General features: G+C 45.1%; 1 protein-coding gene across 8 annotated transcripts in view; it reads left to right on the top strand.

Moving 5' to 3' along the window:
• LOC123756005 (rho GTPase-activating protein 45) overlaps positions 1-23,572 on the top strand; it is a 975,988-nt gene extending 952,416 nt beyond the window's left edge. For 7 of the 8 annotated variants that reach the window (XM_069300005.1, XM_069300006.1, XM_069300004.1 and 4 more), the window contains one exon: positions 15,626-23,572. In XM_069300005.1, the coding sequence (XP_069156106.1) occupies positions 15,626-16,176 (551 nt within the window). In that variant the 3' untranslated portion in view covers positions 16,177-23,572. Of the gene's footprint in view, positions 1-9,457; positions 9,567-15,625 lie in introns of all 8 variants that reach the window. The other variant, XR_011221956.1, reaches the window with a different exon arrangement.
• Positions 23,573-26,196: the final 2,624 nt, after the last annotated feature.

Below are 26,196 nucleotides of genomic sequence, written 5' to 3'. Positions count from 1 at the left end.
CAAATAGAACACTTCCCTTTTGAGAGAATCTAAACCTGGACCAGCTACCCGCTAACCGACAGTGCGCTCACCTATCAAAAACCACTGGAGAATACAAACCTGCTCTGCATACGGAACCGTCAAAACCCACAAACCTGGGAACCCACTGAGGCCAATCATCAGCCAGATATAAATGCCCACGTACAGTCTGGCTAAGCGACTCAACTCGCTGTTGGCACCCTACGTACCAAGAGCGTTTAGCCTAAGGTCGCCGAAGGAATTCGTTGACCTGTTGAGAGGATCACAGGCCGCAGGAGTAAGAGCTCCCTGGACGTGGAGTCACTGTTCTCTAATGTGCCCGTGGACGAGACTATTGGAATGATGGACAGAGTGTATCGAGATCCGACTAGGACTCCTCTGGACATACCAGAGACATATTAAGAAACTGCTTGAAGCTTGCACAAAAGAGGCACCCGTCTTAAGTCCTGACGGACACATGTATAAGCAAGTGGACGGCGTTGCCATGGGCTCCCCGCTGGGTGTCTTGTTCGCGAACTTTTTCATGGGTACTATTGAGCAAAGAATTCTGGTCGGGTTAGTCCTAAAACCCGCCATCTACTGCAGGTATGTCGACGACATATTTGAACAATTCCTGGATACCGCACGACTGTTGCAGTTGAAGGAAGCTTTCGAGCAAAACTCAGTTAAAACTTCACTAATGAGCCGCATACCATTATTCAAACCGCATACCTCTAAGAAAAAAGAAGAGATGCAGATTGGAACGGGAACGTCGTTCCCTATATAGGCGAAGAAAACGAATCGCGGAACAACTTGAGAGTCGCACCCTATCTCAAGAACGGCGAAGACGGTTAGGTAGAGAAATAGAAACAATTGAACGGAAGCTACAAGAATCATACAAAACCCAGGAGAGGCAAAGAGAGCAAAAGGCCATCAGTGAAATAGAAAGAAATCCGAAATAATTTTTCTCCTATGCAAAATCAAAATCAAAAACCACATCTAGTATCGGGCCCCTGCGAAAGGGAGATGGAACTTTCACCGATGACAACAAAGAAATGAGCGAGCTACTGAGGGCGCAGTACGACTCTGTTTTCAGTGAGCCATTAAACACACTAAAGATTGATAATCCAAATGAATTTTTCATGGATACGATACCAACATCAAACCATATATCAGACGTCACCCTATCCCAACTGGATTTTGAAGAAGCCATAAACAGTATGCCTATGCACTCTGCACCAGGCCCGGATTCTTGGAATTCCATGTTCATAAAGAACTGTAAAAAACCACTATCGCAGGCCCTCCACATTCTGTGGAGACAAAGCCTAGATACTGGCGTTATTCCTGATATACTAAAAACAGCAGAGATAGCACCACTTCATAAAGGAGGAAATAAGGCAGAGGCAAAAAATTACAGACCAATAGCACTAACATCGCACATCATAAAAAATTTTGAGAGAGTGCTAAGAAGTAAGATCACAAAATACATGGAATCACAGCAACTCCATAACCCCGGACAACATGGTTTCAGAACAGGGCGCTCTTGCCTGTCGCAGTTGCTGGACCACTATGATACGGCATTAGATGCTATGGAAGACAAACAAAACGCTGATGTAATTTACACAGATTTCGCAAAAGCTTTTGATAAATGTGACCATGGTGTTATTGCACATAAAATGCGTTCAAAAGGAATTACCGGAAAAATAGGCAGATGGATCTACAATTTCCTGACCAACAGAACCCAATGTGTAATAGTCAACAAAATAAAATCCAGCCCATCAACCGTGAAGAGCTCAGTCCCCCAGGGTACTGTGCTTGCTCCAGTACTTTTTCTCATCCTCATATCGGACGTAGACAAGAACACAACCTATAGCACTGTATCATCCTTTGCAGATGACACTAGGATCTTTATGAGAGTAGGCAACATAGAGGACACGGCGAACCTCCAGTCAGATGTAGATCAGGTCTTTCTATGGGCTACAGAAAATAATATGGTGTTTAACGAAGATAAGTTCCAGCTCATGCGCTATGGAAAAATGAAAATATAAAAACGGAAACCACGTACAAAACTCAGGCAAATCATAACATAGAACGAAAAGGCAATGTAAAGGATCTGGGTGTACTCATGTCGGAAGACCTTACCATTAAAGAACACAATAAAGTAGCCGTTACAACTGCAAGAAAAATGACAGGTTGGATAACAAGAACTTTTCACACTAGAGATGCTATACCGATGATGATACTTTTCAAAACGCTTGTGCTCTCTAGAGTGGAGTACTGCTGCACAATGACAGCACCTTTCAAAGCTGGAGAAATTGCTGACCTGGAGAGCGTGCAGAGATCCTTTACTGCTAGAATCCACTCAGTAAAACATCTAAACTATTGGGACCGACTAAAGAGCCTAAAACTGTACTCCCTTGAGCGCAGGCTGGAGAGGTACATAATAATTTACACGTGGAAAATATTAGAGGGGCTGGTCCCAAACCTGCACACAGAAATAACATCACATGAGACCAGAAGACATGGCAGGATGTGCAGAATACCCCCATTGAAAAACAGAGGTGCAACTGGTACTCTGAGAGAGAACTCTATCAACATCGGAGGTCCGAGACTGTTCAACACGCTTCCACTACACATAAGGGGCATAACTGGCCGACCCCTCACAGTGTTCAAGAGAGAACTGGATAAGCACCTCCAAAGGATACCTGATCAACTAGGCTGTGACTCATACGTCAGGCTGCGAGCAGCCGCGTCCAACAGCCTGGTTGATCAGTCCGGCAACCAGGAGGCCTGGTCGACGACCGGGCCGCGGGGACGTTAAGCCCCGGAAGCACCTCAAGGTAACCTCAAGGTATGAGATAGAGAGTGGGGGTAAGCGGTCCTTCTTAGATGTAGCAGACATGGAAAGGAACAGCAGCTTTCATCACACAGTACATACTTAGGAGACACATAGGGATCTGCTTTAACGCTAATAGTGCTCCTAGAAGTATGGGTTCGAGTTAATTCTGGGGTGTGGAGTTTTCAGTTTCATATATGCCTGGGGACCATTCAGGCTTGTACAATTGTAGGGAACCATAGCCTTGGAGAAGGGCGTACAGAGCATTTAGATAACAATTTGCCATTCAACTTTAAATACGTATGAGTGGTCACTTCTCCTTCCACCCCTTTTTTATGTTGTTCACTTTATTATACAAGGTTATACATTTACATATCTGATTGGTTATAAAAAGTGAACATTAAGAGAAAATAAAGAAAGTTTGTTTCCTAGAGGCTGTAGATTTCTTCGAACGCCTCTGACACCGGGCAGGAACTGAGGGTCAGCGGGCATTCCACCCCTCTGGATCGCCACATGGTCTCGGCTGGTGGCGGTGCGGTGCTGTCGACTCGTGGGACTCTGGGTGGGTGCTTGCTTTCCAGGGCTCACACTGTGGTAGAGTTTCTAGCAGCAATTTTCTCGTCACTGGTGAGGACTCTAATAGCACTTGCGGTATTTCCCTCTTCAATTTTCTTGGTGATTTGTTCTCAGATTTTGTGCGTTTCCGAAGTGTTGTTGTTACCATGTCTGCGATGGTTGTGTTGTGCTCGAAGAGGCAGGCGAACTTGGTTACCCTCCACCTTGGGTATTCATTTATCGCCCTAATGTGCAAACGACCATCAATACTCAGAATAGACCTAAAACGTTGATAAAGCGAGAGGGGCTATTCAGTAAATTCAATTTTAATAATAAAAGGATAGACTGGGAGATAATAAACAGGGAACTTACAAACATTCCATGGGGAACTGTTCTAAATAATACAAGTCCTACAGAAGGAATAGAAAAACTGACTTCAGAAGCGTATCAAGTCTGTCTGAAACATGTTCCTTTGAGGAAAGCCAGAAAGAGATCTAACGTAGAAAGAGAACGCAGACGACACTATAAACGCAGGAAAAAAATAACGGAACTGCTTATGCAGACACGAATTTCCCGTCAAAGAAGGAATAATTTAAATAGGGAGATTGAAGAAATCGAGTGGAAATTGAAACACTCATATGAAACTGAAGAAAGGCAGTTAGAACAGAAAGCAATTCAGGAAATAAAGAAAAATCCAAAATATTTCTTCTCATATGCGAAATCAAAAGCAAAAACCACTGCCAGTATTGGACCTATTCGTACAAGTGAAGGTTCATACACGGAGGATGACAAAGAAATTAGTGAAATCCTAAAAAAGCAGTATGAGGACATGTTTAGCACTCCAACAAACAACATGAAGGTGGAAGATCTAGACAATTTCTTTATGCGGGATATTCAAACCCCTGTAAATATAACTGATATAAACACGAGCGCACTAAATTTTGAAAAAGAAATTGAAAACATGCCCATGCACTCGGCCCCAGGTCCAGACTCATGGAATTCAATATTTATAAAGAAATGCAAAGTGCCGGTAGCATAGGCACTCAGTATAGTGTGGAGGAAGAGCTTGGACACGGGGGAGATACCAGATGCACTTAAAGTAGCAGACATAGCCCCTCTACACAAGGGAGGGAGCAAAGCATTGGCAAAAAATTATAGACCAGTTGCACTAACATCGCACATCATAAAAGAATTTGAGAGAGTGATTAGGAGTCAGGTCACCAATTTCATGGAGACCAATGACCTTCACAACCCAGGCCAACATGGATTTCGAGCGGGAAGATCGTGCCTCTCACAGCTACTTGAGCACTACGACAAAGTCACTGAGGCATTAGAAGAGAAACAGAATGCTGATGTGATATACACGGACTTCGCAAAGGCTTTCGATAAATGTGACCATGGCGTGATAGCACACAAAATGAAGTCAATGGGAATAACCGGTAAAGTAGGACGCTGGATACTCAGTTTTCTGTCAAACAGGACTCAGCGAGTAACTGTCAACCATATAAAATCTAGTCCAAGTGCAGTGAAAAGCTCTGTACCTCAGGGTACAGTCCTTGCACCGCTGCTTTTCCTTATTCTCATATCAGATATAGACAAAAATACAAGTCACAGCTTCGTATCATCCTTTGCAGATGACACAAAAATCAGTATGAAAATTACCTCGACTGAGGACATTGAAAAACTTCAAGCTGATATTAATAAAGTTTTCGACTGGGCATCAGAAAATAACATGATGTTTAACAGTGATAAATTCCAGGTACTCAGGTACGGTAAAAATGAGGACCTTAAACATAATACAGAGTACAAAACACAATTAAATGTACCCATAGTAGGAAAACAGCATGTAAAGGATTTGGGAATAATAATGTCTGACGACCTAATGTTTAAGGAGCATAACCAAGCAAATATTGCGACAGCCAGAAAAATGATAGGATGGATTACGAGAACTTTCAAATCCAGGGATCCCATCACAATGGTTGTACTCTTCAAGTCACTTGTGTTGTCCCGTCTTGAGTACTGCTCAGTACTCACTTCCCCCTTCAGAGCAGGAGAGATTGCCGAAATAGAGGGAATACAGAGAACATATACGGCACGCATAGACGCAATAAAGCACCTAAATTATTGGGATCGTCTCAAAGCCCTCCAAATGTACTCACTAGAAAGAAGACGAGAGAGATATCAAATAATATACACCTGGAAGATACTGGAGGGCCAAGTACCAAATCTACACAGTAAAATAACAACGTACTGGAGTGAACGACATGGAAGAAAATGTAGAATAGAACCAGTGAAGAGCAGAGGTGCCATAGGCACAATCAGAGAACACTGTATAAACATCAGAGGTCCGCGGTTGTTCAACGTCCTCCCAGCAAGCATAAGAAATATTGCCGGAACAACCGTGGACATCTTCAAGAGGAAACTAGATTTATTCCTCCAAGGAGTGCCGGACCAACCGGGCTGTGGTGGGTATGTGGGCCTGCGGGCCGCTCCAAGCAACAGTCTGGTGGACCAAACTCTCACAAGTCGAGCCTGGCCTCGGGCCGGGCTTGGGGAGTAGAAGAACTCCCAGAACCCCATCAACCAGGTAACCAGGTAATGACCGAGGATGCAAGTGATTTGTTCCTCCTTGGAGGGACGGTGAGGTGTACATTGTCAAACAAAAGGACATTATGCCACGCTTGAATATTTTCTGGAGCGTCATTGACCCTTTACAGAAGACTAGAGAGTTTGGCTACTGCATTAGGCGGGCTGCTTTTGGTATGTGTGGTAATGTTCCAGCAGACGTCGCTATGGTCGTTGAGGTTTTCAGATGAGATTAAGTTAATGGGAGTGTCTTCCCTACCTGTAAATGGTGTCTGGCCATTGATTCCCTTTGGAGGCTGGTGCGAACCTCTGCATCTTGCCGCATTGGAGGTGTGTAAGCGGATGCCTCCGTTACGGTTTATGGTGATGTTTTTGTTGCATACTTGGCAATAACCTCTTTTAGGAGTAGTTGTTGGCACCTCAAGGCTTGTGGAGTCCTACTCGACCGCTGGGACCTCTTCTATTTCAACTCCGTTGAGAGGGTTACACTGCATTATTCTATGGAGGGAGGCAAACACACTGGGTCATGACCGAGTTGGCTGGTGTAGCGGTTATGTCAGCTGGGTGTGGAGGCATATATATATATATATATATATATATATATATATATATATATATATATATATATATATATATATGTCGTACCTAGTAGCCAGAACGCACTTCTCAGCCTACTATGCAAGGCCCGATTTGCCTAATAAGCCAAGTTTTCATGAATTAATATATTTTCTCTAATTTTTTTCTTATGAAATGATAAAGCTACCCATTTCATCATGTATGAGGTAAATTTTTTTTTATTGGAGTTAAAATTAACGTAGATATATGACCAAACCTAACCAACCCTACCTAACCTAACCTAGCTTTATAGGTTAGGTTAGGTTAGGTAGCCGAAAAAGTTAAGTTAGGTTAGGTTAGGTAGGTTAGGTAGTCTAAAAACAATTAATTCAAGAAAACTTGGCTTATTAAGCAAATTGGGCCTTGCATAGTAGGCTGAGAAGTGCGTTCTGGCTACTAGGTACGACATATAAATATATATATATATATATATATATATATATATATATATATATATATATATATATATATATATATATATAACTGAAAACTCACACCCCAGAAGTGACTCGAACCCATACTCCCAGGAGCAACGCAACTGGTATGTACAAGACGCCTTAATCCACTTGACCATCACGACCGGACAAAATGAGGTGATAGCCGAGGCTATTTGAACCACCCCACCGCCGGCACTCGGATAGTAATCTTGGGCATAGCATTTTACCAAATCACCTCATTCTTTGGGGCACACGCGAGGAACACAAATGCGAACAAGCCTGAATGGTCCCCAGGACAATATGCAACTGAAAACTCACACCCCAGAAGTGACTCGAACCCATACTCCCAGGAGCAACGCAACTGGTATGTACAAGACGCCTTAATCCACTTGACCATCACGACCGGACAAAATGAGGTGATAGCCGAGGCTATTTGAACCACCCCACCGCCGGCACTCGGATAGTAATCTTGGGCATAGCATTTTACCAAATCACCTCATTCTTTGGGGCACACGTGAGGAACACAAATGCGAACAAGCCTGAATGGTCCCCAGGACAATATGCAACTGAAAACTCACACCCCAGAAGTGACTCGAACCCATACTCCCAGGAGCAACGCAACTGGTATGTACAAGACGCCTTAATCCACTTGACCATCACGACCGGACAAAATGAGGTGATAGCCGAGGCTATTTGAACCACCCCACCGCCTGGGGAGTATGGGTTCGAGTCACTTCTGGGGTGTGAGTTTTCAGTTGCATATTGTCCTGGGGACCATTCAGGCTTGTTCGCATTTGTGTTTCTCACGTGTGCCCCAAAGAATGAGGTGATTTGATAAAATGCTATGCCCAAGATTACTATCCGAGTGCCGGCGGTGGGGTGGTTCAAATAGCCTCGGCTATCACCTCATTTTGTCCGGTCGTGATGGTCAAGTGGATTAAGGCGTCTTGTACATACCAGTTGCGTTGCTCCTGGGAGTATGGGTTCGAGTCACTTCTGGGGTGTGAGTTTTCAGTTGCATATTGTCCTGGGGACCATTCAGGCTTGTTCGCATTTGTGTTCCTCACGTGTGCCCCAAAGAATGAGGTGATTTGGTAAAATGCTATGCCCAAGATTACTATCCGAGTGCCGGCGGTGGGGTGGTTCAAATAGCCTCGGCTATCACCTCATTTTGTCCGGTCGTGATGGTCAAGTGGATTAAGGCGTCTTGTACATACCAGTTGCGTTGCTCCTGGGAGTATGGGTTCGAGTCACTTCTGGGGTGTGAGTTTTCAGTTGCATATTGTCCTGGGGACCATTCAGGCTTGTTCGCATTTGTGTTCCTCACGTGTGCCTCAAAGAATGAGGTGATTTGGTAAAATGCTATGCCCAAGATTACTATCCGAGTGCCGGCGGTGGGGTGGTTCAAATAGCCTCGGCTATCACCTCATTTTGTCCGGTCGTGATGGTCAAGTGGATTAAGGCGTCTTGTACATACCAGTTGCGTTGCTCCTGGGAGTATGGGTTCGAGTCACTTCTGGGGTGTGAGTTTTCAGTTGCATATTGTCCTGGGGACCATTCAGGCTTGTTCGCATTTGTGTTCCTCACGTGTGCCCCAAAGAATGAGGTGATTTGGTAAAATGCTATGCCCAAGATTACTATCCGAGTGCCGACGGTGGGGTGGTTCAAATAGCCTCGGCTATCACCTCATTTTGTCCGGTCGTGATGGTCAAGTGGATTAAGGCGTCTTGTACATACCAGTTGCGTTGCTCCTGGGAGTATGGGTTCTAGTCACTTCTGGGGTGTGAGTTTTCAGTTGCATATTGTCCTGGGGACCATTCAGGCTTGTTCGCATTTGTGTTCCTCACGTGTGCCCCAAAGAATGAGGTGATTTGGTAAAATGCTATGCCCAAGATTCCTATCCGAGTGCCGGCGGTGGGGTGGTTCAAATAGCCTCGGCTATCACCTCATTTTGTCCGGTCGTGATGGTCAATTGGATTAAGGCGTCTTGTACATACCAGTTGCGTTGCTCCTGGGAGTATGGGTTCGAGTCACTTCTGGGGTGTGAGTTTTCAGTTGCATATTGTCCTGGGGACCATTCAGGCTTGTTCGCATATATATATATATAATACACACATACACCCATCACACACACGCTCGCATAATGTATGCATATTGAGCATTTGTAAAGTGCTTGGTCAGTGTCAGTGTAGAGTAGATGTCCCGTGGTCAGGAACACTGACATGCGAGACTTAGAGTGACACATATGAACTATGCAGTTCTCCGTGGTATATTGCTCATAATAAATCAAAGATTTATTATGGCCTTTAAAGTCCAATTGGGGGACTGTGCTGTCCACAATTTTGTTATCAATACATGAACCTTGTTGTAGTAGATATTTACTCATACTGTGCCTTGTAACTCTCCTAACTCATTATTCTACTGTTTTCAGCACCCTTTGTACGATCCACAAGTGAAGAGTCCAGCTCTAGTTCTTAAACCAAAACTTTAACAATTCCAGAATTTAAAAACTTCCAAACGAGTAACTAGCAACTTCTTTTGTAAGTCTTTTGAGCCTAGATTTATATATGTGGATGATACTATTGTTGGTATGGTGCCTCGCCAGCCTGCCCACCTCACTCGTCACACACCTGACCATAACGTCACACACCTGACCATAACGTCAACAACAATATGTTAAACATACATGTACACATCGTCTCCAGCTTGCATTAAGCTCCTTTAGTGTACCTCAAAATGCTACGATATTACTCGTATTTTGATATATTCAATAAATTTCAATAATTTTATATTTAAAGATGAGTAATCTAAATGTCTAAGATTGTAAATTTTAACTTTAACTTAAACTTTGTTTAGAATAAGTTAAAGTTAAATTAGTTAGTGTGAGTGAGGACCATACCAACACCAATATCATCAATCTCTTCGTGTTTGACGGAATGCTCAAAATGGGTAGTTTGGCCCCACAGTTTTGTTACTTATCCTTCTGAAGGAGCTTTCCCCCCCCCCCCTGGCTGTCTGGCGCCTTCCCCCTGGCTGTCTGGCGCCTTCCCCCCTGGCTGTCTGGCACCTTCCCCCTGGCTGTCTGGCGCCTTCCCCCCTGGCTGTCTGGCGCCTCCCCCTGGCTGTCTGGCGCCTTCCCCCCCTGGCTGTCTGGCACCTTCCCCCTGGCTGTCTGGCGCCTTCCCCCCCTGGCTGTCTGGCGCCTTCCCCCCCCCTGGCTGTCTGGCACCTTCCCCCCTGGCTGTCTGGCGCCTTCCCCCCCCCCCTGGCTGTCTGGCACCTTCCCCCTGGCTGTCTGGCGCCTTCCCCCCCTGGCTGTCTAGCGCATTCCCCCCGGCTGTCTGGCACCTTTCCCCCCCTGGCTGTCTGGCACCTTCCCCCTGGCTGTCTGGCGCCTTCCCCCCTGGCTGTCTGGCGCCTTCCCCCCCTGGCTGTCTGGCGCCTTCCCCCCTGGCTGTCTGGCGCCTTCCCCCCCTGGCTGTCTGGCGCCTTCCCCCCCTGGCTGTCTGGCGCCTTCCCCCCCTGGCTGTCTGGCGCCTTCCCCCCTGGCTGTCTGGCGCCTTCCCCCTGGCTGTCTGGCGCCTTCCCCCCTGGCTGTCTGGCGCCTTCCCCCCCTGGCTGTCTGGCGCCTTCCCCCCTGGCTGTCTGGCGCCTTTTCCCCCTGGCTGTCTGGCGCCTTCCCCCTGGCTGTCTGGCGCCTTCCCCCCTGGCTGTCTGGCACCTTCCCCCCTGGCTGTCTGGCGCCTCCCCCCCCTGGCTGTCTGGCACCTTCCCCCCTGGCTGTCTGGCGCCTTCCCCCCTGGCTGTCTGGCGCCTTCCCCCCTGGCTGTCTGGCACCTCCCCCCTCTGGCTGTCTGGCACCTTCCCCCTTGGCTATCTGGCACCTTCCCCCTGGCTGTCTGGCACCTTCCCCCCTGGCTGTCTGGCACCTTCCCCCTTGGCTGTCTGGCACCTTCCCCCTTGGCTGTCTGGCACCTTCCCCCCCCCTGGCTGTCTGGCGCCTTCCCCCTGGCTGTCTGGCGCCTTTCCCCCTGGCTGTCTGGCACCATTTGCCTGGCTTTGTGGCTTAACTAGTAACTAACTTTTGCATGAAACTCACCCTGAACACTTTCTTTTACCGTTTTACAAGTAATGCTATTGTTCAGTTACACGGTGTCATCTATCAGGTGTCATCTATCAGGTGTCATCTACCAGGTGTCATCTACCAGGTGTCATCTACCAGGTGTCATCTACCAGGTGTCATCTACCAGGTGTCATCTATCAGGTGTCATCTACCAGGTGTCATCTATCAGGTGTCATCTACCAGATGTCATCTACCAGGTGTCATCTACCAGGTGTCATCTACCAGGTGTCATCTACCAGGTGTCATCTACCAGGTATCATCTATCAGGTGTCATCTACCAGGTGTCATCTACCAGGTGTCATCTACCAGGTGTCATCTATCAGGTGTCATCTACCAGGTGTCATCTACCAGGTGTCATCTACCAGGTGTCATCTACCAGGTATCATCTATCAGGTGTCATCTACCAGGTGTCATCTACCAGGTGTCATCTACCAGGTGTCATCTACCAGGTGTCATCTATCAGGTGTCATCTACCAGGTGTCATCTACCTGGTGTCATCTATCAGGTGTCATCTACCAGGTGTCATCTACCAGGTGTCATCTGCCAGGTGTCATCTACCAGGTGTCATCTACCAGGTGTCATCTACCAGGTGTCATCTACCAGGTGTCATCTATCAGGTGTCATCTATCAGGTGTCATCTACCAGGTGTCATCTATCAGGTGTCATCTACCAGGTGTCATCTATCAGGTGTCATCTACCAGGTGTCATCTACCAGGTGTCATCTACCAGGTGTCATCTATCAGGTGTCATCTACCAGGTGTCATCTACCAGGTGTCATCTACCAGGTGTCATCTACCAGGTGTCATCTACCAGGTGTCATCTACCAGGTGTCATCTACCAGGTGTCATCTATCAGGTGTCATCTATCAGGTGTCATCTACCAGGTGTCATCTATCAGGTGTCATCTACCAGGTGTCATCTACCAGGTGTCATCTACCAGGTGTCATCTACCAGGTGTCATCTACCAGGTGTCATCTATCAGGTGTCATCTACCAGGTGTCATCTACCAGGTGTCATCTACCAAGTGTCATCTACCAGGTGTCATTAATACAGTAAACAAAATAAGGTGTGAGTTATATGCCCAGTAATACCATTAATACCAGGTAACACCACTGCTGTATTCCTATTACCGCTGACGGTTTAATAATATTAAATCTTAAAACTATATAAAACTTAGGTAAAATGTGACATGATATATGTGCTAATGCCACATAATGTGTACTCGTCTTCATATGTTACCAAAGTGTAGTTTAGGAATATTGTTTCGGGAATTTGGAAATTGTCCAGGTTACATATTGACAGTAAGTTGCAACAGCTTCCATGTGTCAGATTAAGTCATTGTCGACCACATATGGCAATATGTAATAGTTATGTGTGTTGCGACCTGAGGGCTTTGTGTAGTTGATGGTTGTGTCAGTAATGTGTTTGATAGTGTTAGGCGGGTACAGTATGGTGTTAGGCGGGTACGGCATGGTGTTAGGCGGGTACAGCATAATGTTAGACGGGTACAACATTGAGTTAGACGGGTATAGTATGGTGTTAGACGGGTACAGCATAATGTTAGACGGGGTACAACATCGAGTTAGACGGGTACAGTATGGTGTTAGACGGGTACAGCATGATGTTAGACAGGTACAGTATGGTGTTAGACGGGTACAGCATGATGTTAGACGGGTACAGTATGGTGTTAGACGGGTACAGTATGGTGTTAGACGGGTACAGCATGATGTTAGACGGGTACAGTATGGTGTTAGACGGGTACTTCAAATGCTTACTTCTCTTAGTTTTGTTTAGTAGAATGTCAGCTGGTACAGTGTACTGTGTCAGCTGGTACAGTGTACTGTGTCAGCTGGTACAGTGTACTGTGTCAGCTGGTACAGTGTACTGTGTCAGCTGGTACAGTGTACTGTGTCAGCAGGTACAGTGTACTGTAATCAGCTGGTACAGTGTACTGTGTCAACAGTGTCGTGCTGTGGTGTTTCTGGAGTATGTCATTATATTACTCTTTGACATGTTGTATAATAGGACTTTATTGCCTAATAATACATTACAATGCAGGTTTCAAAATCAAGTCCTGTGTCACCGCTGATGTATGATTGTTGTGCAACATTGTGTGTTGCAGTGTGCCGCGGCTGGTGTGTTGCAGCGTTGGTGGTGGTGTATAGTTTAGTAACACAGTAGTAACTTGGACTACTGACTGTTGTACTGTTGAGCACTCTTACTGTTGTTCTGTTGTACAGTGTTACTGTTGTACTGTTGGGCAGTGTTACTGTTGTTGTTGTTGTTCTGTTGTGCAGTGTTACTGTTGACTGTTGTGTTCCTTAGTGTTGCTGGAATGTCATTTTCACAGCTTGAGAGCAAATTTAATATTTTCACTGCAAATTTGTTTTCTGAACTTGGTTTTAACATAACAATAGTTTTCTTAATGAGTTTTTGTCATTGTTTTGACCCCGTTGTGTGTCCCAGGAGTCGCCACAACACTGATATTTTGGTTTTTATATATTATTTATTAATATATATGAATAAAATAATATTTTTCAAAGTGGTTCTTGATTTGCTGTGAAGTGTTAACCATGAACATTGTTATCAAGTTACAGTATATTGATAAAGAACATCTCACTTGATTTATTAATTGATTTTAAATATTAAAGTAGAGTCTAGATCATAGTAATTGTTGCTTCATGATGCTAGGGGTCTGACTTTGGCCATTTTCAGTACATTCCAAGAGTTTAAGTTCAAAGGAGAATGTGAATTCTGTGGTGTGAATTCTATGCTACTATGAATTCATTTTATTATTGAGAGTACGTGATCGCCAGCATTTAGAGTTGAACCTTGCAGCATGTACACTCTCGAACACCTGAGGTAAACCTTCAAGCATTCATCCCCTTCCCCCCTCCCCCTTTATGCACAAGCGCGGATTCCACCACACTTACATGTGCAGCAGCATGCAATTAGATGCACAGTAATACACACTCCATGCATTTGAAGATGCCTGTACAAGGTGCTTTGTGTTGTGTGTCTGCCTATACCTGTTGCCTCACTCCAAACCTGCTGCTCATGGTAATTGTGTTCGTTGTGATCAGTTGCACACAGCAACACAGCTGTTGACTGCTCAGCCATCCCCACCAGTGTCTCAGGCCTCCCACACTGTGTAACACATTCAATGCATAAGTGTCATTGGCAATATTATAATATATCAATATACATTAATTCTCAAATTAATAATCTTAAATGTGAATTTTAAGATTATTCGTTGAATTACTAAATATTTACAAGTCAAGTCTTTTGTGCGCAATACACAAGGTTTGACTTGTTTAAATGTACAACAGCACAGTACAACAGATGTGCTAAGTCACTTTGTCTTACATATATGTGGGACTTTCTTACATAGGCGTGGGACTTTGTTTACCTTGTTGCGATGTAGTAGGTCACATATATCGAGGCCAAACATCCCGCAGTAGCTTCCTAGGATTCTATATAACTTTTATATAATTCCCTATAACTTAACATATCTTTCTTGATTCCATATAACTTTTATTTGTCAAGTTCTTCCAGAGAAGATATCAGTTACTTAGAATGTCAAGTGTAGCCGACACACACTGGTGACGCTTGACGTTGTGTGTCAAGTGTAGCCGACACACACTGGTGACACCTGACACATTCCCAAGCTGATATTTACAATTTAATATGTTAAATTCTCACTTCAAAATACCAGTACAAATTTCTTTTTGTTCTGATAATAATCATATAAATTCTCTTTGTAAGTGGATATTAAATACCACTTCAACCTCAAATTTTGAACCAAAAATACAAATACATAATGTAAATTATATCTTAATCTGATATACACAATACATGCTAATGAACCCAAGCAGAGACTCACAATATACAGTCTAATCAATCAAGAGGAAAGAATTTTGAGAGAGATAGTGCTGGGAGACACTGAACAATGTCTGCATTGTGTCCTTGTCCCTAGCCTGACCTTAGCCTGACCTTAGCATGACCTTAGCCTGACCTTAGCCTGACCTTAGCCTGACCTTAGTCTGACCTTAGCCTGACCTTAGCCTGACCTTAGCTTGACCTTAGCATGACCTTAGTCTGACCTTAGTTTGACCTTAGCCTGACATTAGCTTGACCTTATCCTGACATTAGCCTGACCTTAGTCTGACCTTAGCTTGACCTTAGCCTGACCTTAGCATGACCTTAGCCGGACCTTAGCTTGACCTTAGCCTGACCTTAGCCTGACATTAGCCTGACCTTAGCTTGACCTTAGCTTGCGTGCCGCCACACCTCATGTTGACGGAGTGCTGCCTCTTCCCATACATATAATGAGGTTACTAGCAAGCCTCAGCTTCACAGTCTAACCTTCATATTCCCTCAGACCCAGTTCACAACTTTACACTTCAAGTGGCCCCATGAAGCCACTTAAGGTTGAGAGCGTAGTGTAAGTTGACTAATGTGGCTCCTGTGTGCACAGGTTGTGGCGGCAGCAGTGGCGGGGAGTCTGGCTACGTCTCGCCTTACCTGAGCACTGAGCACGGCGGTCTGGTCACCCTGGGCCCCTCGCTACTACTCACTAGGTCTACTATCGCTCACTACGACACCAAACGGACCATTACTACAGTTGTTGCTCCCAGGTCATCCTTCGATGAGAACCGCGTCAGGATACAAGTGCCTGCTGCTGCTGTGGCAGCAGCAGCAGCAGCGGCAGCAGTCGGCGGGGGTACAAGCAGAGGTCTAGCATCAACGGCAGCGCCATCAGCAGCTAACATAGCACCAGAGGCGACAGTAACCGTCTCGTTACCAGAGCACCCACAGAGCACCAACGAGCCACCACCACCTGGCGGAAGGGAGTCACCAATATATACTCTAAGGGAAAGTGAGCCTGAGACGGCACCTGTGAGGCACCTGCAGCCCGAGGCGCGACTCCCAGCACCCGCTCGCTCACCCTCCCACAGCCCTTCCTCAGACACTCCGCACCAGCACCCGAGGAAACCTTCCCCAAACAGGTCTCCGAGGTTTGTGTAGTAATGTGGCAGGCAGGGCTCACCTGGGCCACCAGGACCAGCGGGGCTCACCTGGGCCACCAGGACCAGCAGGGCTCACCTGGGCCACCAGGACCAGCGGGGCTCACCTGGGTCACCAGGACCAGCGGGGCTCACCTGGGCCACCAGGACCAGCAGGGCTCACCTGGGCCACCAGGACCAGCAGGGCTCACTTGGGCCACCAGGACCAGCAGGGCTCACCTGGGCCACCAGGACCAGCAGGGCTCACCTGGGCCACCAGGACCAGCAGGGCTCACCTGGGCCACCAGGACCAGCAGGGCTCACCTGGGCCACCAGGACCAGCAGGGCTCACCTGGGCCACCAGGACCAGCAGGGCTCACCTGGGCCACCAGGACCAGCAGGGCTCACCTGGGCCACCAGGACCAGCAGGGCTCACCTGGGCCACCAGGACCAGCAGGGCTCACCTGGGCCACCAGGACCAGCAGGGCTCACCTGGGCCACCAGGACCAGCAGGGCTCACCTGGGCCACCAGGACCAGCAGGGCTCACCTTGGCCACCAGGACCAGCAGGGCTCACCTGGGCCACCAGGACCAGCGGGGCTCACATGGGCCACCAGGACCAGCAGGGCTCACCTGGGCCACCAAGACCAGCAGGGCTCACCTGGGCCACCAGGACCAGCAGGGCTCACCTGGGCCACCAGGACCAGCAGACACAACACTCCAGCATCATGTTAGACAGGCAGCTGTAGTTGGACATGATCTCCCATGTTGGCCAAGTAATGTTTTCTGTAAGTTTCAGCCACGCCAGTTTCAATAAGGTTAGTATAAAACATGGAATTATCAGTCGTCCAAGCAATGCCAGGCTTCATACTAGTGCCAGCTGTCAAATTATTAATTATTTACTATTACCTCTGTTGTTGTTAAGACTTGTCATTGATATCTTTTGATACAATCACTGTCTGGGGCGACATGTATAGAAGATGCCCAGGCGGAGGCTACAAGATGCCCAGGCTGAGGCTACAAGATGCCCAGGCTACAAGATGCCCAGGCGGAGGCTACAAGATGCCCAGGCTGAGGCTACAAGATGCCCAGGCTGAGGCTACAAGATGCCCAGGCTGAGGCTACAAGATGCCCAGGCTGAGGCTACAAGATGCCCAGGCTACAAGATGCCCAGGCGGAGGCTACAAGATGCCCAGGCGGAGGCTACAAGATGCCCAGGCTGAGGCTACAAGATGCCCAGGCTACAAGATGCCCAAGCTGAGGCTACAAGATGCCCAGGCTACAAGATGCCCAGGCTGAGGCTACAAGATGCCCAGGCGGAGGCTACAAGATGCCCAGGCTGAGGCTACAAGATGCCCAGGCTACAAGATGCCCAGGCGGAGGCTACAAGATGCCCAGGCTGAGGCTACAAGATGCCCAGGCTACAAGATGCCCAGGCGGAGGCTATAAGATGCCCAGGCTACAAGATGCCCAGGCTGAGGCTACAAGATGCCCAGGCTGAGGCTACAAGATGCCCAGGCTGAGGCTACAAGATGCCCAGGCTGAGGCTACAAGATGCCCAGGCTGAGGCTACAAGATGCCCAGGCTGAGGCTACAAGATGCCCAGGCTACAAGATGCCCAGGCTGAGGCTACAAGATGCCCAGGCTGAGGCTACAAGATGCCCAGGCTGAGGCTACAAGATGCCCAGGCTGAGGCTACAAGATGCCCAGGCTGAGGCTACAAGATGCCCAGGCTGAGGCTACAAGATGCCCAGGCTGAGGCTACAAGATGCCCAGGCTACAAGATGCCCAGGCTACAAGATGCCCAGGCTGAGGCTACAAGATGCCCAGGCTGAGGCTACAAGATGCCCAGGCTACAAGATGCCCAAGCTGAGGCTACATGATGCCCAGGCTGAGGCTACAAGATGCCCTGGCTGAGGCTACAAGATGCCCAGGCTGAGGCTACAAGATGCCCAGGCTGAGGCTACAAGATGCCCAGGCTATAAGATGCCCAAGCTGAGGCTACAAGATGCCCAGGCTGAGGCTACAAGATGCCCAGGCTGAGGCTACAACCATACAAGTGGTAACACATAATATTTTGGGACGTGTCGTCTATAACCGCCCCTCAGTTATCATCCTGACACACACACACACACTCACAGTTGTCATCGGTGCGGGACCAAAGCGCCAAAGCTCAACCCCCGCAAGCACAAATAGGTGAGTACACACACACACACACACACACACACACACACACACTCACACACACACACACGCACACACTCACCTCACCCTACAACTGTCCACGGGAGTTCGGACAAGTATATAAATTGGCATTTACAAATCTCTTGTACGGGTGAAGTCTACCATCTAAGCCTATAATACTCAACAGTAGTGGCATTATGCAAGTTACTTTGAGGAGGAGAATCATGACAGTAATGCAGTATTAAACTTTTAATTGTTTGGCGTAAACAAATGTAGCTTGGACTCATTATTATGAGGGAATGGAATTATCAGGGGAAAGCGCCAAGCCATTACGACTATATGGCACTGGGAAGGAGTCAGGCTAAGGGCTTGGGATGGGACGGGGGCAGGAATGGTGCCTAACCACTTGGACGGTCGGGGATTGAACGCCGACCTACAGAAAGTGAGACCGTCGCTCTTCCGTGCAGCCCAAGTGGTTGGGCAGCACTTGGGCAGGAGGTGAAGAGGTACCGTTGTGGTGGTAGTGGGTGAGCACAGTACCATCTGTGACACAGTAACCAGGAAGGCATGATACAGTACAAGATGGACCTGCGACCACAGTAGGCTCCAGTGTGTAACTATAACACTTGTATAATCCGGTCAACTCGTAAGACGGTGTACATGTGGCTGGGTGTGAATTTTGTCCAATCCAATTGTCCGTGTACCGTGTAATACAGTATAGTATATCATTTTCCTCTCGAAACATTTTCTCAACTTAAAATTTTTCCAACAAATAATTACAAGCCCTTTCCCAGTTGGAAACTTGTCTGACAATTATCGTTTTATCAAAGATAAAAATTCGTTTAATTTAAGCGACGAAGGACTTTATGGTGTTTAGTCTCGTTGATAAATAACCGTATGTGGCTCAATAGGACAAGTTGTTGTTGTTTTTAGATTCAGCTTCTCGGAACAAAACTTCCACGCAGGACGGCTATTGTGGGCCCGTAAGTATAGGAAGAGTTTAGCAGATCTTGAAGTACACTAGAGTGAGGGGCGCGGCTGCTCCGGTCTCGCGCGCACAAGTAGCAGTAGTGAGGTGTCACATTGTCAGTGTCCTGTTAGGCTGCTTTAGGGGGGATTTATACCCTGAGTGCGAACGTGTTTTATTGGTAGACACTTCTAGTTTGTTTTATATATTTTGAAATTTAGTTCAGAAATTTGTAAAGGGTTTGAAAATGCTAATCAGCTTTATTTGTTTGTTTTACCCAATTGCTGCTTTAGTTCACGTTGAATCCAAAAGCTTTACAATTCTCCTATCTGGAATATTTTATTTATATAATTTAGATCAAGCTAGAAATTCAAGATTTAGTAAATAAAATCTTTTTACAGTCTGAAGGAGTTGATTTGGGCACGTAGGCTCGGATCTCAGTGTGTTACATTGTCTATTTAGTACTGTTCTGTGTTTATATTAAACAATTTAAGTTCTATTAATAGTTGAAGTATTTATAGAACTGAATTATTTCCAACATTTTGAGCCTGACGTGACAATGGAGGGTTGTCACAGGACCTGAGACTTGTATGGGGGTCACCTCCGGCAAAAGCGTCACCAATCACCACACTTTAAAGTAACAGTATGGCAGAAATCTGGACTATCAACTAAACTTATATTTTAACGTTAATATGTAATGTATCAGAGACCTTCCACCCACAAATTCAGTACACAGTCAAGTTGAGAATATTTGGGATGTGCAATATTCCGGAATATAGCTCAAAACATTAATAGATAATAGAACCAATCTCATTAAGACGTGATAGTCGTGATGAGACCGGAGTGCTACTCCCGCCAGTACTCTCTCCAGCAGCAGTACTCAACAATTCACCACACACTGAAACTTCCTATACAAAGAGCTTACGCGCGTCCATCTGAAGCTGTGTTCCCCGGTACCCTGCATAGGTACCCTTAGGAGCCGAGGGTCCTTCACCTCTCCCTCGTATATAGTATTGATATATATAGGAAAGGAGATGTATCTTTAGGTTACGGGCTATTCATGCCCGTGCCACCTCTTGGATGGCTTAATCTTCATCACTCTGAGAGTGAAACTGATAGTGTTGCTTGTGTATATCGCAAGTTAGGTGGAGCTGCCTTCGTTATGGGTATAATGAATTGTATTTTGAGTAGAATGAGTGTTATATTAGTCTGGGATGAAAGAGTTGTATATTTAGGTGGAGTTATATTTTGGAAGCTATATATGAATGAAGTGAAGTATATGTAATGTTTCGAGTACATGGTGAGTCTTGAACATGTATGTGTGTGTGGTGTACCATGTGCTGAGCACAGTGTTATTGTATAAGATGTGTGTGTGTGTGTGTGTGCAATTCAGCAAGTGTTAAGCATAGATCTTGACATAAAACGTTAGACGTATTAGTTCTTTGCTAAAAATGCAGTATGGTGCGTGTAGCTGCACCTCTACACAATGTGTGTTATTTGTGTAAATTCTGTGTGCATGATTCACCTAAAATTATAATTGTCAGTAAGCAACAAATCATTGGATTTTTTCGTTATCTAAGTTGCACTGAGGAACAGTTATCTTACACAGAGAAAGTGTGCTGAGGGAAAGAACATGATTATGCCAACTCCTCCTCCTGTAATGATAGTACTTTTTGTAACTGGTCGATCGTACCAATATGAAGTAATCAGCCTCAGTAAACCAATTGTTGTACTGTGTGTTTTATAGAGTCCGAAAAAATACAGCTAAAAAACAAACTTAAATATTCCTAGGCCTAGAATAGTGCAGATATGTACTATATTAGGACTCAGATAACGTGTACCAGGCCTAGGATGGTTAGCTTTGATTAGCAACGTAAATATAACAACTTTAACGTTTTGTGGAAATTCTAAACTACATAGGCCTACTTTGTGATGGTCCATCACGATATATTTGTACTTTCGACCACATCGTTACTATGAGTACTGTCACTTCAGGATGATGGGCTGGATTATCTATGGAGATGAGCACGTTAGAGGGAGGCCTGGATACGCCTGAAGTAATCCTGTACCCCTTAGGTTCTCTAGAGCTGCTGCTGGAACAAGGTTTCAAAAACACAATAAGATTTTCATTGTATTTACAACTCGGTATTCATGTCTTTCAATGAGTTACTGTTAGAGGTAGAAGTTAAGTGTCCCTCAAAGCCATCGACAGTCAGGGTGATTCAGGGTAATGTATCAGAAATTCTTGAAAAGCTTCAAGTATTTCAATGTTAAAAAGTGGAACGTTTCAGTAAAATATTGATGGAGTCTAAATTGTCCCACGGGTGCCTTGGGTGCCTTGTGACCTGACCTCCTCATGGACTTCCAACATTAGTTTTAGCTAGGACAACTAATATATGTATATAAATAAATATTATGTGAACTGACAAAATGAGTTGACACTTGTTATATAATTAGCTGTGTAGCTCCGGACAATTCTTACACAGAAAAGACCTTCCTCAAACATGGGACTAATCATAAGGCCTTACCATCTCACCCCTGATATGTTTTCCTTTCATAAGCTTCATGTTTATGTAAATTGTCATCCACACTTCCGTGTAAATAACCACGGAAACATCCACACTCGCGTGGGGTCCACGGTTCGACTCTTCGGTTCGACCCCCACGTTTCGAGCCCAGGTGAATGAAATCTTCACGTTAATCATGTAATAACTGACCACATGTAGTGGTCGTGCGGTGAAGAACGGCCCATCCAAGTGGCCTTCATGGTCGAGTCTGCAAGTGCACTAGACTGGGGGAAGAAAATGTCTGGAACATTATGTTGGACAGTGATTAGGAACTAGTTGGAGGATTGTGTTGGGCCCCGAGCGCGCACGTGTGTAGCAGCGGAGGCCCCGGGCACCATAGCCCCTCATGTCACACTACACTTCTCGTTCATTACTCGGGTCCCAGTCGCCGCAGTGAGGCGGATAACATCACTGTGATAAGAGATGTGCTTGATAATATTGGTGCCACGTCCACCAGCCCGTGATGCTCAGAACAGTGTACATCATCACGAGGCTGGCCAGGTGCACGCATCATGTACATGCTCTTGAAACAATCCTGGCATGCACGAACCCTAGTGATGTTATATGTAACAACCAAACTGTGAGTACTTGAAAATGAACTCGCATGCAGGAGTTAGCGTATGATGCGAGACCCGTATCGTAGCTGTGTGTTACCGGGTGTATCCATGGGGGGGGAGTATAGGAAACTGGCCAGCTGTATACCTCGGGAGGTATATAATGCTGACTGTCACGCTAGCTTTAGGTAGTGCTGACGGCTGTTTCTGTGTTGTATGCAGCCATACTCTGACCAAACCTGTGTGTAAATAGCTGACAACCAAATCTTGTGTGTGTGTGTGTAGTCCTCTATGCTGACCAGAAATGTGTACGAATTCCTGTCAAGTACTGAAGCTCTGTATGTACTTTCCAGAAGTTGACCACAGGTGTACATGTCATGTAAGCTCTAATGTGTACATACATCCAATTCTAGACTGTAAGTTATTGTCATAATATGTAAGATAAGAGCCCACCTACATAACAGATGTGGAGTCTGTTTAATTTGTGCCTTAGGTCACATTAATGGGGTTATTTTTGCATTATATGATTAGTAAGAATATCCTCATCCTGATGGGAACCTTACAAGAAAGCAGTTCGTCTCACGTTTATTTTCAGAACTCAGTTATATTTGTCATAAACAAATTGTTAGGCGTCTTGAAGATACCCAAATAAAGCCACATTTTCGAAAATACCTGTAAGTTGTTTTACTGTGTGTGTAATATATATATATATATATATATATATATATATATATATATATATATATATATATATATATATATATATATATATATATATATTATATACACGCACGCACACATTATATATTGCTATTACTCTTTTATATCTTAAAACAACTTTAAAAATTCCTATGTAATCATAAAGTTTTAAAGAATAATTTTTTATACTGTGCTTGATGTTTGTCTAGTGATGTTTCTAGGAAGGTGAGCCGTACTGAGTGAGGGTGTAGGGTGAGGCGCCACACCCAGGTGCTGCTCAAACATAGCTGGTATACTAATTTTGTTACAGTGGCCGAGCTTGGGCATTTGAGAGTGTACTGCCTCACACACATCTGTGTAGCCGTCTGCACCTATATGCAATGTTCTCAAGTGTCATACTTAGTATTCATGTATATTGTATATATAAGAAGGTAATAAATGTCAATGTATGTTGTGTTTCATTACACCATCGTGTTATTGGTGGTGACTAACACCGGGAGCAACACACAACTATCACACTAATGTGATATATATCAAGGAGACAGTCCACTAGGGCAGTGAGGCGGCGCGAACCTTCAACCGAGACATTGCCCGCTGCATACTCTACCACTGGGCCACCGAGACTGTTGCTCCAGTGGAAAATCCGTCGCTCTAGTTGATTTTCTCAATAACACTGACAGCCTGCTGACGAGGGACCACAGCTGCGTTCACCACGGTCAGTGACACAAGAAGTTAGTCACTCCCTAAATGTTTCGGTAATTCATAGTGATTGCTCCTCATATTCACCTCACACTTCCTTTGTACCTTTCTTACATCTCACGAACTTTACTCTATCCTTCCTCTTCCCTTTACGGCCTCTTCTCCTCTTCCCTTTACGGCCTCTTCTCCTCTTCCCAAGAAAACTGGAAGCAACATTAAAGTGTTTATCTGAATTATCACAAGTTTGTGTATGCTTACAGCAAAGAATGGTTAGAGATGGTGCCATTTAACTTGTCACTTCACCTTTCTTCTTTGAAGGTAATGCGTCTTTAGCTCCAGCACAGGAAAGTTGCAATAAGTTCACTCATCTTTTTCCAGATAATCCACTTTCTTGGGAGACTTTCGTGTCTTAGTACTTGTGGAGGGATTCCCTCGCCACTGTGAAGGATAACTTGTTAACGTTGCAGTCGAAGTGGTGAACTTCTGGAAATTAAGAATTAAATTAAAATTTTACGAAAATGAAATTAAAATTTGTATATATAAAAGAAAATATGTCTGTCCAAAGTAGATATGGTGAATATGTGAATGTCTAAAGCCAGTCAGGGTCAGCCCAAATGCCAGTGTTTAATAAATATTGGCATCTATAATAGTGCCCTTACAATTTTCATGGTCTCTGAAATATAACCTGGAGCGTGTTTTACGTAGAGTTGATGCCCCGCCGTTAAGCAGAATAACGTGAATTCATTTGAGTAACTGTTATATTTTCTGAGACAAAGATAGAAAAGGAGGGAGAGTGGAGAAGGCAAGTGTAAGGTATACGGCGGGGAGGAATGAGAAAACGCGTCCTAACCTCATGTTTACATTCAACAGAAGGCCACACTGACCGTAATAAATGCGAAGTATCAACATTCAAACAAAAGAACGTCTAATGCTATTAGTATGAGTTATTATATGCCCATAAGACAAGGAGTCAGGGAAGAGAGAGAGAGTGGACTATAAAAAAGAAGACTACCTAGAAGTATAAGAGTATCTGGGATTATGGCAATGGGAGAATGATCGTAGAGAGATGAAATGGGAATTCCATCATCCAGAAAATGATGGACCAAGTCAAACTGAGGTGCAAAGAGGCGGAAGAGAGATTCATACCATCATATAGATAGCATATAATAATCTGTGGTTCAATAGACAGTGCCAGGAAGATAAAGCAAAAAGCAGGAGGGAGTGGAGGAAATACAGAGGGTCAAAGTACAGAGGAAAACTGGAATAGATGCAACAGACCAAGAATGAATATGTAAATATAAGAAGATTGGCGGAAAGGACAACCGGTCCTTGACTCAAGTCCATTACATCCTGTGGTCGACCCCACACACGTATTCATAAATTTTAACATGCCACTAGAGATAGAGTAAGGAGATAGAGAAGAGGCACTTAACTACAGATCAGTGTCACTCACAAGCATCCCTTACAAAGTACCTGAAAGAATTATAAAATTAAAACTAGTTGCATAACTAGAAAGAACTAGATGTAAGCAAACATCAACACGGGTTTAGACAAGAAAAATCATGCCTCACAAGCCTGAAGTTTTATGATAAGGCATCGAAAATAAGGTTGGGCAGATTGCGTATTGCTGGACAACCAAAAAGCATTTGATACAGTACTAAACAAGAGGCTACTGTACAAACTCGAGACGCAGACGGAAGTAAATGGAAACACACTAACATGGGTAAGGAATTACCTAACAGGCAGGAGTCAGTGACAGTGAGGGGGCGAAAAGTTGGACTGGTATAAAGTAAGAAGTTGGATACCTGTAGGATCGGTGCTGGGACCCATACTATTCCTACCCTAATCTTTAATTTTAAAATATTTAATTAAATCTTTATGAGAGTTACTCTCTGTTTAAGTTTAACAAAATTATACGTAATTTATATGTGTGCAGTTAAGCAGAGCGACGCCATCCCATGGGCCGCCGACGCCACCTGACTACTGCGTCACACACTACAGTAAACAATTCAGAAACTAATGTTGTTTCCTTCTAATAAATTATATAACTATAAGAAACTAATACCTAAAGGAACTAATTTAATTAACATTTTGAATTTGAATTTACAAACACACAGAGCCTTAAACTCTCAATGATTAAATGATTAAAACTCATTATTTTATTTTATTATTTTGTGGGATATTGCGTTGCAATTGAGCTGTGTTGTTTACCATGCCGTTCATTTCGTGAGTGTAAGTATAGATGCCACACCTGTGGCAGGTAAAAACATTCTTTTTTTGAAAAACAGTGCCAACTGTTGACCATAAGAGGAACACATGCTATACTAAATATGTTACGACTCCATTTTAATGCATCCGATTTCATTGATAAATT

This window comes from Procambarus clarkii, chromosome 43, assembly GCF_040958095.1.
Source record: "Procambarus clarkii isolate CNS0578487 chromosome 43, FALCON_Pclarkii_2.0, whole genome shotgun sequence".
Classification (NCBI taxonomy): domain Eukaryota; kingdom Metazoa; phylum Arthropoda; class Malacostraca; order Decapoda; family Cambaridae; genus Procambarus; species Procambarus clarkii.
Note: the sequence above shows the minus strand (reverse complement) of the source record. Positions and strands in the feature narration are given on the sequence as shown.